Source organism: Sphaeroforma arctica, assembly GCF_001186125.1.
Source record: "Sphaeroforma arctica JP610 unplaced genomic scaffold supercont1.497, whole genome shotgun sequence".
NCBI lineage: Eukaryota > Ichthyosporea > Ichthyophonida > Sphaeroforma > Sphaeroforma arctica.
In genome coordinates, this window is record NW_014040061.1 from 10611 (window position 1) to 26350 (window position 15740).

General features: G+C 43.2%; 3 protein-coding genes across 3 annotated transcripts in view; 2 read left to right on the forward strand and 1 right to left on the reverse strand.

The window, feature by feature from the left end:
- SARC_06760 (hypothetical protein) overlaps positions 1-8782 on the forward strand; it is a 10560-nt gene extending 1778 nt beyond the window's left edge. The window contains exons 3-11 of the mRNA XM_014299317.1: positions 562-690; positions 1266-1356; positions 1987-2066; positions 2435-2569; positions 3911-4009; positions 5236-5328; positions 5709-6844; positions 7304-7427; positions 8196-8782. Of these exons, the coding sequence (XP_014154792.1) occupies positions 562-690; positions 1266-1356; positions 1987-2066; positions 2435-2569; positions 3911-4009; positions 5236-5328; positions 5709-6844; positions 7304-7427; positions 8196-8324 (2016 nt within the window). The 3' untranslated portion in view covers positions 8325-8782. The remainder of the gene's footprint in view (positions 1-561; positions 691-1265; positions 1357-1986; positions 2067-2434; positions 2570-3910; positions 4010-5235; positions 5329-5708; positions 6845-7303; positions 7428-8195) is intronic.
- Positions 8783-9649: 867 nt separating this feature from the next.
- Positions 9650-10694, reverse strand: SARC_06761 (hypothetical protein; the record flags this gene model as incomplete). Its single annotated transcript, XM_014299318.1, has 3 exons — positions 10535-10694; positions 10265-10360; positions 9650-10092 (listed from the first exon to the last, which is right to left on the reverse strand). The coding sequence occupies exons 1-3, from the start codon at positions 10656-10658 to the stop codon at positions 9650-9652; spliced, it is 663 nt and encodes a 220-aa protein (XP_014154793.1). The 5' UTR covers positions 10659-10694.
- A 4431-nt stretch (positions 10695-15125) lies between these two features.
- Positions 15126-15740, forward strand: part of SARC_06762 (hypothetical protein) — a gene marked incomplete at its 3' end in the record, with an annotated part of 8250 nt that continues 7635 nt past the window's right edge. The window contains exon 1 of the mRNA XM_014299319.1: positions 15126-15603. Within this exon, the coding sequence (XP_014154794.1) occupies positions 15264-15603 (340 nt within the window). The 5' untranslated portion in view covers positions 15126-15263. The remainder of the gene's footprint in view (positions 15604-15740) is intronic.

Sequence of the window (15740 nt, forward strand, 5' to 3'; positions counted from 1 at the left end):
AATATGTATATATATATATATATATGCATATATATATATATATTTATATATATATATGTATATATATATATATATATATCTATACAGAGCGGTATCAGTCAGGTACGTGTGTCCGGCGCTCGCCTATGCTATTGTATACATCATGTTTTACGTGGCATGTCTGCATAAAATTTAAGCGTCTATTCGCGATGGCTCGAGGCATAGCATTGATCGATATATTACATTGTGATACTATAAGTAGCTAGTTCGGCCCACTACACGCGAACGTTTTCTTCGCCATACGGTTATCGCATGCGTGCTTTACAGATACGTATGTTTCTCATGTATGTGTCGGCCCATGTCATCAAAATTACCAATTTTTAAGGTCCTTGATGAGTATGTCTCATTTGTTCTTCAAGCGTCTTGCGATTGCCTATCCAAATCGAATTTAAGTACCAGAATTGATTATCTTATCCGCGTGCGCCCAATTTATGTATTCAGTAACGTTTGCTCCAATTTAAATAGCAATCGTTAAAGACGTCTCCCCTGTGATCTCGCTCTTGCTGCACCACCATAACGCAGAAGGATGCCAAGTACAAGCCCACAAAGAAAGACAAAGAACTGTTACGAGAGGCCTACGAGCTGCTGCAGGGCAGCAACCAGAAACTGCTGAATGGCGAAGGGGTGTTATTCATCCCTGAGTTAGTTTTGGTGAGTGCGTGTTGTGCAGCTTTCCTGTGAACATGTGGGAGTGGAACTGCGAGAAGTCTGTCAGGTTGGTGTAGATTCATTATACGGTGGTGCGTATAACTTGGCGGCGTGGTTTTAGTCGAAGGCGCCATGACAACAAACACAATTCATTGCTCTGTGCTTATTATGGGCTGGCATTGCGTGATAGCACTTCTTCCCATCCACGATCCAATACGCCTGTAGCAAATCCAGGAGCTGCACGCTATATCGAAGTCTTTCTACAGTCATGTCCGCCTGTGTGTCCCGATCACTTCATGTGCGTGCCTTCTCATACACTGATGTTCACCATACCGTAGTGGCACGCTTGTTGTCTACACTCTTGATAGCAAACGCATTCGCACAACTACGACCTCGTGACCGCGTGTATTCCTTGACTGGCTATTTTGTGGTCGTGATGTCGTCCGTTGTTCTGTATCAGCGACCGATAAGCCCTGGCTTAGAAATCGAAAGCATATGATGCTAAGGGTTTGCGTATCAATTGCTAAACCCGAATTTTATCCTTTCTGATGTCTTCTGTGCCCCCTATACGCACATAGATGCTACTTCACTTACGGGCGAAACTAGTGTTCGTCGAATCGAACGCGACGAATGGGCAGAAGACACTTGACAAATACTTCCCACCAACAGGTATGTCGAGTTCTATTGATTTTTAGCAATTATTATAGTCGCTGGTGGATGTCTTGTTGTCACTGGTGTGCGTGTGTGTGTGTGCTCCTCCTGGGTGGCTGGTACTGTATGCACTGCAGTTTGATGGATGTGATATATCTATCTACCTGTCTATCTGTCTATCTGTCTATCTGTCTATTTATATATGTATATGTATATATATATATATATATGCTCTTATGCCAACACGCACGGACCCAGCTTATGTCAAGCCCAAATTTCAATCGCTGTGCCGCAACTAGTCTTTTTATATTTCATTGACACATCAAGGCTGGGTCCACTCGATCGGCGAGTACTCGCATCGACTTTCCTATCGTCTTGCTCGATTTTCCACTCATGATTAGCACCAGTCGAATATATTTCTTATCATTTGACTATATTGTAGATAGTGGTATTCAAACGTCTAGTAGAACTGTGTTTCAATCTGACACTGGGTCTTCGTTTATTTACGGGATAGTTTGTTCTGTTGCAATGCGTTGGTTTTGTATAAAGAAATTCATTTGATTAGGCTATCACGGTACCATTTCTGTGTCACAAGGCATTCTACTAATTGGTTCGTTGCTGGGTGTGGTGCTTTGCCCTACGTCTTAGAGATTCACAGCGAAGAGAGGAATATTTACGATTCACTCAAGGTGGCGATGCTGAAGGAACCCTCACAACGAGATAAAGAGGTGGGTACCGTGCGCACTTCGCAGTTGGGCGTACGTCTGTGATCGAGGCCTTTTCAGTGAGTGTCTGAATCTGCATTCAGTACCCTGTCAGCACAAAGCATATAGTATTGGATACAATTGCATGTGTCATTGACCGTAGTAGTGTGCGTCTAGGAACCGTTGATAGCTGCATATCTCAGCCTGTTCTTTGGCTCTGCGACGCATTTCCAGGCATCTAGACTGATAAGCCAGACCTGCTCTAATTTCAACTATTATTTGGACTTGAGCTTAAGCCTCTGATTTCCTTGTGAGAGTTGTTACCACACGGGCGTCTCTTTGTCTAATCATTTTCCGCCTTTCTTGCATTCATCTTTGGCGACAAATTCCAGTCGTTTGAATTCGTGCGCAAGTACTCGGAAGACGAAGACTCCCATTGGTTTAAGGTATTCTTCATGAAGAATATCGCGCCGCTAATGCCACGTGCCGAATACAAAGTCTCGGGAGACTTCGCTCACCTAGCAAAGGTATATCGAAGTGCGGTAGAGATTGAGGAACGGTTGGGTAAGAGCAAGGGTGTGACAGCCGACAAAACATCTGCACCAAGCGTGTCGAAGGACAAGTCGTAGGCCACGTGAGGAGTTGTCGTGTGGCATACTGTTATGTGGGGTGTTGCTACCCTGCAGCCTGGCACATCTTATCAAATGGGGCTTATATGTTTTAGATCGATGGTGCTTGCCGGCTCAGTGCGAGCTAATGACACTAATGGATGAATGTTTGAATTCATTCTCATAGCCAGACTTTACCCCAAACGATACATACGCACACTCCACTTACACATACACTTGCACATACGCACACGCACACACACACATATATATATATATATATATATATACGCTTCTGGACTGATTGTAAGTACTTCCGATCACGTTGCATGAGCATCGAGGAGTGCGGTAAAGCTGTACAGCCAGTAGCCGTTTCTCTGGTCTTTGGCACCTCGCACTCATAGGTGCACCGCTACACACATACTCGCAAGAGTGTGTATGCGATACATAATACTTACACTTCATTTTGTGGACTACGTTCCCGTGCTGCGTACCGTGTAGTGGGGCCTTGCGTCAGTGCGTACACGCAAAACATATAACGCAATACCGGATTGTCCCGGTATGGGCATTGATGTATTATAGCTATTTACTTGTTAGTTTGCGTCTACATGCTGTACGGCGACAACGAGCACGCATGCATGCATGCATCCATTTCCGATCTCATGTTACTATAATGGTACGCCTGAGAGTGTGTACCATTGGCGCGCTTAATCATGCGTGTTGCACTAAACGCATGAGACAGTGACCATACATCATAGAGCGTGCGAGTCATGGCTTGCATCTGTGTGGACGTTTGTGTCTCTATTTGCAAGGCTATTCAACTAAACACGGATCAAGCGATAGATACTGCGCATCCAGGCGATAGATACACATGTGCCAGTCTGTCTGCAGATAGCATTCACGGGTGGTACGCGAGAACAGATCGTGTCCGTACATTCGGTAGCACCAGTGAGACGATCAGTTGGTGATGATTTAATCTGTATCTGAACAACCGGAGCGGACGAAAGCCCAGGTAGAACAAAAAATGATTAAAGCTGCAACATACTCCTGAACCGGGATTTGGGCTATTTTCGTTTTACATTACAATAGCACACGTGTATGACCTAATTTAGCCTGTGATAGAGGCTATAGCTGCCAGACATTCTATACATCACCGACATCTGCGGAGGGTTTCCTATCGCGGAAACGAAGTCCTCACTCTTCGCCTTTACTAAACAGGCATCGCGCTTGCATGCAACCTCTCCAATCTACTACCAACAGCGGACTGACGATGATATAAATGCGGGCTGTTTCGGCATGTCCTACGGCAGCAAATCCGTACGAGCAACCAGCGAGGTCTCTAAAGACGCTGGAGATCCGGTATGTTTCAGAAAACGGACACCCCCAGTTTAAGTAACCCGCCCTTCGCCGTGGTGGTAGTGTAAGATTAAAGATCCACTATAGATTCAATATCATAGGTCCACCATAGATTCAATATCATAGATCCACTATAGATTCAATATTATATATCCACTATAGATTCAATATTATAGATTGACTATAGATACAATATCATAGATCCAATACCATAGATCCACTATAGATTCAATATCATAGATCCACTATAGATTCAATATCATAGATCCACTATAGATTCAATGCCATAGATCCACTATAGATTCAATGCCATAGATCCACTATAGATTCAATACCATAGATCCACTATAGATTCAATATGCAAGGACTGGCTACGATAGACACCGCCAATGTGTGATAATGGTGTCATGTTATTGAGTGCTCGTACTGTAGGCCTCTTGTTGCGTACTGGTACATGGGTGATCCTAGTTCGTACACGCATAGTGCGACGGCACAAGTAGGCTGTGATGGTGAGTGCGCCATCGCTGTGAGTTGCTAATTTCGTACTGATCGACTCTCCTCTTGCCCTCAATGAGCTCGCCTTACTATATCCGCAGTCTCTCGTTAGTACGCAAACTGTACCCACGGTGTGCACTATATGATTGACTGTACATCCAAATGCTTGGATATACGGTCTCTACACTGAGCTCGAAGTGCTTTATCAGCATCAATAATCGGCGTGGCTCTACGTGCCCTCAGGCGTAGTCACTCTCGTCGAGTTACCTGCGTACCGATCATTTGATCGATGAGTACACGATGTACAACGTAACAGACGGTCCTATCTCTATGTTATATTTGTGTGTACCTCTCGTGAGGCATGTCCTCACACCTTTGCCCCTGTAAGTCTTTCTGGTTTGCTAAACAGCATGTCTGCGTTCGAACGTCCCGGACATTACTGAGTGAGACTCTATGTGAGACATGAGATCTGACTCATTCGCAGCATTAATCGTTCTATAGCGTTATATTCACTACTTGTGCTGAAATCTTGAAAATGACCTCTGCATCATTATCATTTCTTGCTATGTATGTACAACGATCCACCATAGGTCCGAACACACATGCATACATACAGAAGTCCAATCGTCACAACAAACACGAACATGGCACGCTTGGGTCTTCCTTTTCTTTCAGCCTTGCACATCAGCCTTGCACATCAGTAATGTGCCATGATCGCACTTTTCCAATTGTAGAGCGGTGTGGGAGTCAGTGTGGAAGTGGATGTGGCCATACAGAACGGAACGCACATACCCACCAATTCGAGACTTGCACAGCCCCAGAAAGACGTATGTTTCACTACTACTTTGTGTGCGACTTTTATCTGGATTTAGTATTCCAATTGCTTTGCATTTCATTATCATCGTCTGCCACACTGTATCTTCTGCCGATTCTGCCATTCACTCTGCTAAACGATCGGTTGCTATGGTTACCCTATTGCTGTAGTAGTGCACGCTTCATCGCACATGCATGCTACACGGCAATAGCAACAGTGGTATTTGAATTCAGGCCCATCCACCCCATCCTGTGTGGAGAATTGTGTACACACAACCGTCGATATACACAGCTAGCGCCTTCTTTATCCCGCCAGCTGGAATCAGTGCGCCACCATTAACTGCTTCGCTTTCCTTATTTTATTGTGAATCGGGGTCTCTACTCGGCCTATTAGCACATCCAGATCACTGACAATGCGTCGGGTGATACAAGCAGTGACGACGAGAGCATACCACTGGCCATGGGCCAAACGGCTATAGCTGTACTAGACCTAACCCAGTCTCGCAACCGACTGGCGCGCGATCTGGTGGATCCTCTGGATGTTCTCGTGGGTGCGGATGGCAACCGGCTGAAGGAATACAGGGCCAAGGGTGGAGAGATAGCCGGGGAGAGTGCACGTGCTAAGCCACACAGACGGAAGAGGCCGCGACAAGAACCCGACACGGACATCAGCCGCTCGCAAGACCTGGCGGAGAGTCTGGTGGTGGATGTGGACGACGACGCCGTGCTGCCGCCGTCGTACTTTGCGGATATGGAGAAGAAAATCAAGCTGGAAGCGATCAGAAAACAGCGCCAACTGCTCGCGCAGCAGGAGCGCGTGTTGCTGCGCGGCACCACAGACGGGCAAGACACACGCTCCGCGCCGTTGCAGCACGTCGGTGCGTATGCAGACACCACCGTTGCCAATGCAGAGATGCGAAGGTATTGGAGGGCGCTGAACAACCTGCCGTCCCCGCCGTGGCAACGTACGGCAGCTGATTCATCATCGCATTCACGTGCACACGCCACCTCATCGCCTCGCGCCCGCACCCACTCAGCCTCAGCCACGTCCACACGCGCACCAAATCAAGATAAACGCATAACAACACGTGCACACCAGGCACCGACCCCCGACGATAGAGAGAGCCAGCACAGCGGCGAGGATGATGATCCAGATGTGATAGGGGGACATGCACTGAGGTCGAAGATACGCGTCCCACAAACCACTCAGAGGCGAAGTACGCGGACTACCGGGGTGGGCAAAGACCATAGCAAGGACAAAACGGCCCTCGTGAGTGATGGAGGGGTCGACGACAGTGACAGCGGACGTTCGAGGGAATACTCGCCACTGCCCAATGCGCGTGCGAGCTCAAGTGTGAAACCCAGCGTCGGCAGAGGTCAGCGGATAGGTACAGATGATGGTAAGACCACTGCGCCTGAGAGGAGGAAACTTGCATCTAATCTCTACGCATCTGTTCCGGGCGACAGCCAGGTACCAAATCCCAGATTCGACACGGATGATGAGGGCATCCCATCACCTATTGATGCGAGGTATGTATGCGCTTTGTTATAGACGGTGTGTGTGCAGATACATAAGCGGATGATGACTTGGCGTGTCTATGGCACGCTGGAGACCAGATCGTTCCGGTTGAGAGTTTTGGAAAAGATGCACACGCCGCCTTCATAAGGCCATACGTGTGGGTGCGCTTGTATTCACACAGTACTCCACGTCACGGAAGACTACGATGGCACATGACCTTGTATTCCCAAATGTCGTCCGCTATCTTTTCAATTCTCTTTGCCACACCGTCCGATGCATTCCGAAGGCGAGCACGTGTTGTTGTTGCCACAGTTCCATTTTAAGTTGGCGTCGTGCTTCTCTTATTACTCTTTAATAGTAGGCACGTGACTTATCATTTGACTTTTAAATATACGTGAGTGAGAAAAAACTACACATGTGTTCGTGTGTCTGTCTATTCACGTCACATGAACCCAATACCCCTCGTATAGGCAATTTGCGCTAAGGAGCAGTATCTTTGCCGGAAAGCGCAACTCAGGATATCGCAAATGGACAGAAGCTGAGATGGATCTACTCAGGGAAGGGATGAGGCTGTATCCAAGGAGTTGGGCCAAGGTATGAGCCAAATCCCTTTGTTGTCGCGCGTGCATATTAGTATTAAATGTCAAGGCGTTTAAACGCGTGCAGGGAAGGGATGAGACTGTACACAAGAAGTTGGGCCAAGGTATGAGCCAGATCCCTTTGTTGTCGCGCGTGCATATTAGCATTAAATGCCAAGGCGTTTAAACGCGTACGCCGGGCGGTCGCAAATTCCGTGCAGTGTGAATGAACGTATTCTTAATTTTTTTGTATAGAAATGATTCTCGCAGCATCACAAGAGTACTCTTAATCAACAGTTGGGGTGATTAACCTATCATTTTTCAGGGTAAAGGAATTTGATATATAAGAAATTCTTCACAGTCCACTCCCGTCTCCAATAGCATATGATCATCAGACATCAGCGACTCCATTTACCTTGATGGACGGGAAAGAACGTTCTACATAGCCCACTCCCGCCTCCTATACCATATGATTATCAGACATCAATGACATAATTTACCTTGATGGACGGGAAAGAACGTTCTACATATACCCATACTTTCGCTGACGTATCGATGTGTCCTTGATTAGTTTTTATTCCACAGCTCAATCTTTATCAGCGTTCTCATTTAGACGTAAAGCGTCTTCTCTGGTTATGTTCATGTGGGGGAGCAGTGTACTCGCGCATAAAGTTTGTACTCTATATCGTATAGATTGTCCTAAACATGTTCCCAATTTTATATATATAGTAATTCCTGGTACAATAACTGGACGGTTGTCCTTTCCTTTTTATTCAATCAACAGATAGAAAAAGTATATTTCAATGGTAAACGCACTCAGGTGAATCTGAAAGACAAGTGGCGTACCATGGAGAAACAGTTAGAGAAGGAAGAGAACGCGACGAGGAGGAAAAAATCCAAAAACAATTCATGAACAAGAAGTCAATTCCGCACGAACCGTGTCGCGGGTGTTATCTGTAGATCTCGAAGCCTCTTATCTATATGGGGGTTTTTTTTTCTCTGGCTGTGAAGGATGAGGTGAGCCTCCCGACAACCATCATTATAAATTTGTGCACGTATTTTCAGAAATCTGAGGAGCAATGTACTGTCTGAAATCGTACATTGAGCTATGTTAATCACACAAAAGTCAGTATGCATTGCAATTCAATTTTTTGTCACGTCTCGGGCCACACAGATAGAGAACGTTTAGACTCCATACACAAATGATAAAGCGGGCACGTGTGCAACTTCGACATCACAGTCAATTGATTAGTTGCCAATAAACATACGATTAAAATACTCCTGGCCAACTGCTTTCAAACACGTAAATGAAAGTATGTTTACTTCGAATCTCATTTGCTCTTTTGTGAGGCACGTTCGAAATAAAGTCAGTATTGATATCATTTGACTCCGTTTTTTTCCGTGACACTATGCTTGCGTCTCTGAATTCAGCAAGCCATGAAGCTCACTAGTTACTACAATTAAAAAATATAGCTCGATCGTACTAGAACTACACAATTTGAAATGACAGTAGCGTTCATAATATATCTATATATATATGTATATATATACATATATATATATATACTATATGTATCTATATATATGTATGTGTGTGTGTGTGAATGTGTGTATGTATATATGTATGTATGTATGTATGTATATGTATACATGTGTATATATATATATGTATACGTATACGTATACAAATATGTACATGTACATGTACATGTATATATATATATATATATATACATATATATATGTATATATATGTGTGCGTGTTGTTGTGCGTGTATATACATACATACATATATATATATATATATATATATATATACATAGTATATATATATATATATATATATGCGTGTGTGTGTATGTGTATGTGTGTGTATGTATGTGTGTAAATCGCTTTGAGGAAAAGAAATGTTTTATTTCTAATTAGGTTACGTGTAGGTTTCGGTAAAGAAATACTTAGAAATGTGCCCTTGTCGCATAAAGTCTCATTGTTGACGGATTAGTACCCGCAACATCACTTATACAGACGCGCGCGTGCACATAATCGTTGCATTCTTCATCTTGGATAATGGTCTTGTTGTCCATCCTCTATTGTCTCCGCACGTCACCCACCACCCTTGTTACGTTTGTAAGTTCTCACACCTGGATCAATTCGCGCGATGTCTCATCGGTGACAGATGCATATCCTTCGTCGCAATGACACACACAGTAGTGTGTGTGGCCATGACTGCTGCACACTTACTCGTGATCATGGTCTTCGTGTTCAGTCTCATGTACATCCTCCGTCGACTCCATAGAAACATCTGATGCCTCGATCAATACGCATGAAGTCGTTTCGTCGGCGGCTTGTTCATATCCTTCGTCGCAATGGCAATCATCGCCGTGTGTGTGGCCGTGACCGCTGCACTCATCTTCGTGATCATGGTCGTCGCTTTCGTGCTCATGGTCATCGGTTTCACTCTCATGGTCGTCGCTTTCGTGTTCATGGTCGTCGGTTTCACTCTCATGGTCGTCGCTTTCATGCTCATGGTCGTCGGTTTCATGATCTGTCTCCGTCATAAGTGCTGTTGCTTCCGAATCAACATACACCATAACGCACATACCAATATTGTCGGCCTCTAGTACATATCTCTCGTCGCAATGGCACTCCTCACCGTGTAGGTGTCCATGGCCGCCGCATTCTTCGTGACAATAGAATCGAAATTATAGTGAGACAAAGGTCTAAATATACTTATTTAAACTTAGAATACGCTCATAATAAAAAGCACAAAACTATCACCAAGAAGCGTTGTAAGTAATTATCCGGGAGAGAATCAGTAGCCGAAAACGTATTGCATGGGATTGGTCACCTACCGGCCATTACGCACGAACGGACATTGTCGACTGCTAGTTCATATCCCTCGTCGCAATGGCACTCCTCGTCGTGTAGGTGTCCATGGCCGTCGCATTCTTCGTGATAATAGAATCGAAATTATAGTGAGACAAAGGTCTAAATATACTTATATAAAATTCAATCGCTCATTGACAATAAAAGGCACAAAACTGTCACCAAGAAGCATTGTACGTAATTATCCGGGAGAGAATAAGTAGCCGTAAACGTAGTGCATGGACATGGTCACCTACCAGCAACTTGTCTACCAGCAACTGTAGCACCTGTGGCTGAATTTGCTACCAATGACAAGGACAAAAGTGCCACGAAGAGACCAGTCTTACAAATGCCCATAAGGCCGGAACGAGAAGAACTCATAGTCGTTAGTATAAAGCTTTAAATTATGTTGTTGTAGAACAGCTCTGGTATTGTATCTTCACATCCACGCAGTTAAATACCTGAAATATTTGCAAGCCAAGATTTGGAAAAAATTCTCAACACAACAGTTGACAATTGTAAATACGACTCTGATTTTGCTATTTACAGACCAAAGACGTCCTCCCATACCCAATAAAGTATGGGTATAGAACAAATCTTTGAAGCTCGTGACACCCATTGGATCACAGGGTTTTGTTTTTCTCTAGTACGGCTGTCCGACCGATAAATTAAAAAAAAATGGCGCAAGGCGACTGTCCATTGAACACGCTGACGAGCATGTGTTTTTTTTTTAATCCTTTTACATTTGATTTACATTTTATTTTACATATATTTATTTTGTAACAAATAATAAACAAGATTCTTTTTACAATGAGCCGTGTGAGGCTGTGGCATATACATCTCGACGGTGCGCAGGTGCGGCCTTCATGTGTGCGGGACATCGGGCCTGTGTGCAGGGGCCTACTGGGGTTGAGACTTGAGCCGTTGAGTCGGTGACACTCGCAGTCTCTAGTCGCCTCTGGGCTCTGGCTCTCTCTCTCTCTCTCTCTTCTAGTCTCTACTGCAGTATGTACTGCTCTTTCTCATCAGTCTCTCTACAACCAGAGTAGCAGAGTAGGGTATGTACTATGTAAATAGCTAGTATCTCTCTACTCACTACACTCTCCTAGAGTGAGAGAGGAAACGGTGACGCCACAAGTCCATAACGCCATTTACGAGCATCTTATTTTATTGTATACATATTACAAAACAAAATACCATATCTTAATACTGGTTTAGTCCTAGAGTCCTGTTAGTAGTAGGAATTGTTTTGTAAATATTCATTTTATATTTATATATTATATATATTTCGAAAGGGACTATTTCATCAAAAAAAAATCCCTTTTTTTTTTTGTTTTGAAGCATGCCCTTTCACACGAGACTGCACTTGTTTTTACTCGTATATATTTATTTATAAAAAATCCAAATAGTATACATATTTATAAACCTAGTTTGTAAATAGTATGTGAATAGTTATATATATATATATATATAAATATATCTATAACCTGGGCATTGAAAAAAATCATTAATAAAAAGTATGTTTTTCAATTATTATTATTTTTCATAGCCTTCTGAAAATAGAAGGCTATGTATTTTTTCAACAAAGAGAATTCTAGAATAGAACTTATTTTCTTAAAATAAACAAACAGCCCTATTCCTATTTCAGAAAAAAACGAAATAAGCAAGGACTGAGAGAGTGAGAGACCAGTAGAGTGAGAGACTCCAGAGCTTACCTCAGTACGCTTCCCATTAAAACGCAAAACAATAAATAAAAATAGTGTTTACGTTCAAAGTTTATCATAAATATTGTCTATGAGTTTACAAATAGGTACAGTTTTGGAGGCGGCCTAACTCACGAATTTCAGTTGTGAACAGTTTCAAATCGCCTATTCAGTTAAAACAGGGTCAATTTCTCAGGTGCGAATTTGGAAAAAATTCACGGTCAATTTGCCCCTGATATACTTTAAAACGCTTAAAAAACAATAAAATCACAGAGTCAGAGGTCAAGGAACATAATAAGTTTATAATAAAGAAAGAGTAGTGTAGGACGTAGAGACTAGAGTGTAGGCTGAATGGCTGATCCGCTGAAGCCTGATGTCCACTCCCCTGTCGCTGAGGATGTTCTGCTGGACTGGTGACTGGAGTTATGGACTCCAGAGTAGTCCAGGAGTCCAGGCCTCCAGGCCTCCAGGACCAGGTACAAAGTGGCAAGCCAACAAGCACCAAATTAATAATTATGGCGCTATGAGCTATGAGAGAAATACTTGTCAGGGTAGACTGTAGAGAGATAGGCTGATAGAGAGCCACGAGCCCTGGGAGGCCGGAAGGCGGAAGGAAAGAAGGCGGAAGGCCAACCAACAAAAAAAAATGATATTCTGAAAATTGAACATACTAAGATTCGAGACACGGACAGTCTGCCAGTCTGACTCACTCTGACAGTTGACAAACTGCAGAGTGCAGGCAAACGGACGTTTGTTTTTTACAAAAAACAACACTGTGGTATACACACGAATGTCTAAAAAAGGAGAAATGTTTCTGTAGTCGTGCGCGGTGCGAGTTTCGACTGGTGCCTCCCTCTCTTGTGTCCGTGTAGGAGGACTCTGAGGAATAGTCTAACTATTCGATACAAAAAATAATAACGCCCATAAATACTCTGTTTGTATACCGTCATCAGCAAGAAAATCTATTGGCCCTGATCTTTGTTATGAAGCTATTATTTAATCAAATCAAACGTAAAGCTAAAATATTCATTTTGATCCTCTTTTGTTATTTTTTTCTTTCTTTTTTACAACAACAAATGAGAACGCCTCAATGAGTTCATGACTAGAGGTTGCACTAGTTGTGGTGGCGTGTGTAGGTGGCTAGAATCGTAGGTGGCGTGTTTAGGTGGCTATATTTATGGTGGTTTCAAGATTTCTCCACTAAGGGGGTGTCTTTTTTATAAGGAGCTTGGATTTTTTTTTGGATTTATGTTCCGATTTTTTAAGGGGGGTGAACCTGTCTTTATTTCTTAAATAAAAACAATGTCAAAGATAAATTTTCGACTATTTCTTTAAAAAATGGGGAAAAAATCGTTTACGTATTAACCAATCATGAACGCATATCCTAGAAACAAGTACGCATTTAAACCGCAATAGTGAGTTTACGTACAAAAATACAAATCCCGTATAATTTTCTTTAGAAATTGATGCCTTCGAAAATTTGCCCTCGTTCGGATTTATGTTCGGATTCTTTTTTGATTTTTTTTTAAATAATAAATCCGAACCCGTTCTAAAGACCCCCTAATTTTAAATACATTTGTTCCATAGCCCTCTAAATAATACATTCCCCACAGGGCAAGACTCAGTGCACTCGATGGCAATGCACATCAGATGATGTGAATACACTTTTGCTCGATTTTAGCAGCTGTAGCTTGCATTACGGTTATAAGAATGCATATACGATATTTTTTGAACAATATTTGTACGTGACAACATTGAAACTTTACTAATTATGCTTATTTAGACCCAATGATCGCGTTTTGGAGGATTTCGATGTAGTGTTAAACTCCTACGCATGGAAGGTGTTCTACTTGTACTGCGACCTTGACGCCTTCGCAGATCACTTACAAAATATTTAATCTGAAATATGCCAAAAAAAATATTGGGAATAAATACAATCCCAGATGTAACTAGTCAGGAACGGTTCTTAATTTTCGGCCCGATTTATTCCTCTTGGTACATGGATGGGGTGTTAAATATTAAAAGTTTGAGACTGTTGTGGCCTTGTGGAAGTTGTGGCCGTGTGGAAGTCTGGGACAGTGGGAGTTGAGACTTGAGACTTGAGACTTGAGACACATGTTGTGTGGGCTGTGTGGCAAGTCGCGAAGGTCTAAGGGGGAAGGGCCCAAGCGGGCTAAGGCATAGCTCTCTGAAAATCGAACAGAAGGCTATGGCTAAGGGCTTGTAGTCTTGTACATTGTAATCTTCTTGTATGCTTCATGATAATTGTAAATATGCTTTATGTTATCTTAATAAATATTAAAATCTTGTATGCTTCTTCATGATAAACGTCTTGCGGAAACTAGTTTGCTAAGAAGACATGCCTTTGAGGCCAGCAAAAAAACGAGAAAAGAGGCTATGAACGTAACAAAAACCTAGCCTCATCTAAAATGTTCACACAACAAGAGAAGTTGAGGCTAAATATGAACAAGATGCTCGGCTCTGGACTCTGGAGAGTGGCATTCTGACGTCAGCTGACGTCAGACAAGGAGTGGTTACTTAAACCCTAAAACCTAACCCTAAATGTTGATTATTCAAGGGGCTATGTAAAACCACTAACACTAAAACCCTTTTAAATTGTAAACCCTACACCCAAAAGTCCTCAGTCCTAACTCCCAAATCCTGGAGACTCGCGAATCGAGCCATATGTCTCGTGAGTCGTCGGCAGTTTTTCTTCTCGGCGTGCCATTGGAGTTTGGACAGTTGACAATATATTTTCTTGTATACAATGTACATATGTAGGCCCTCTCTCTACTACTAGTAGTCAGGCGTAGGACCTGGCGCCCTGGCCCTGAGGGCTGAGGCCCTGAGGCCGAGGGCGTGTGCGGCTGAGCGCCAGCGCCGCAGCCCTTCTTCAGGGCTTAGGCGTACTGTGACGCCTAAGGCGCAGTGACGCCCTTGAGTTTCTGAGTAAATTGAGGTTACCAAGTTCCTGATGCTTTGTTAGCGAATCATATTGACATTTGTCAGTCATTTGAGAAAGTGATTTTTTTTAACAATGATCTGTGTTTTGATGTTCGGGCCTTCTTTTAATATTTAATGGCCGTGTTCAAGTATAAGAATACACCACTGAGATACGTGCACATACTTTATTTGAAATGCATACCTTTTAGTTGACAGTGCAGATCACTAATCGTCCGACACCCCTCCGATCACCTAAAACAAATGCAAGTGTTTACCAAAAACAATTGTCACATTCCTAACCTCACACATATAAGTCTAGTACGGATTGATATATAATAGAATGAGTAGACGTTTTACTTCTAGCCTATTCACCAATGATGAGCGTTCTGCTTCTCGAGTTCTCATCCTGGTTGGTGTCATCTTTCATTTGTTATGCCTGGCGTCTATATTCGATATATACTTTACATCACCACTCACACACGGCATGCAGCCTGTAGAAATATCAACAGGACCTCCAGCCAAGCGCTTAGTACTATTTGTCGGAGATGGTTTGCGAGCCGATAAGGCCTTCAGCAGAGACAAGAACGGAGTACCTTTAGCTCCCTTTTTGGTCGGCAAAGCCAATTCGTATGGAAGATGGGGAGTATCACGTACACGAGTGCCAACTGAATCACGCCCAGGTTTGTACATATTTCAATCTTTAATTTTGACATTTGAACATGATTGAGAAATATGAGTTTCAATCTACCAGAGTGATCTCAACGGCATCGAAAATCTTGTTCGACTCGTGCGGGTATTCAGATCGTGAGTTTTTATG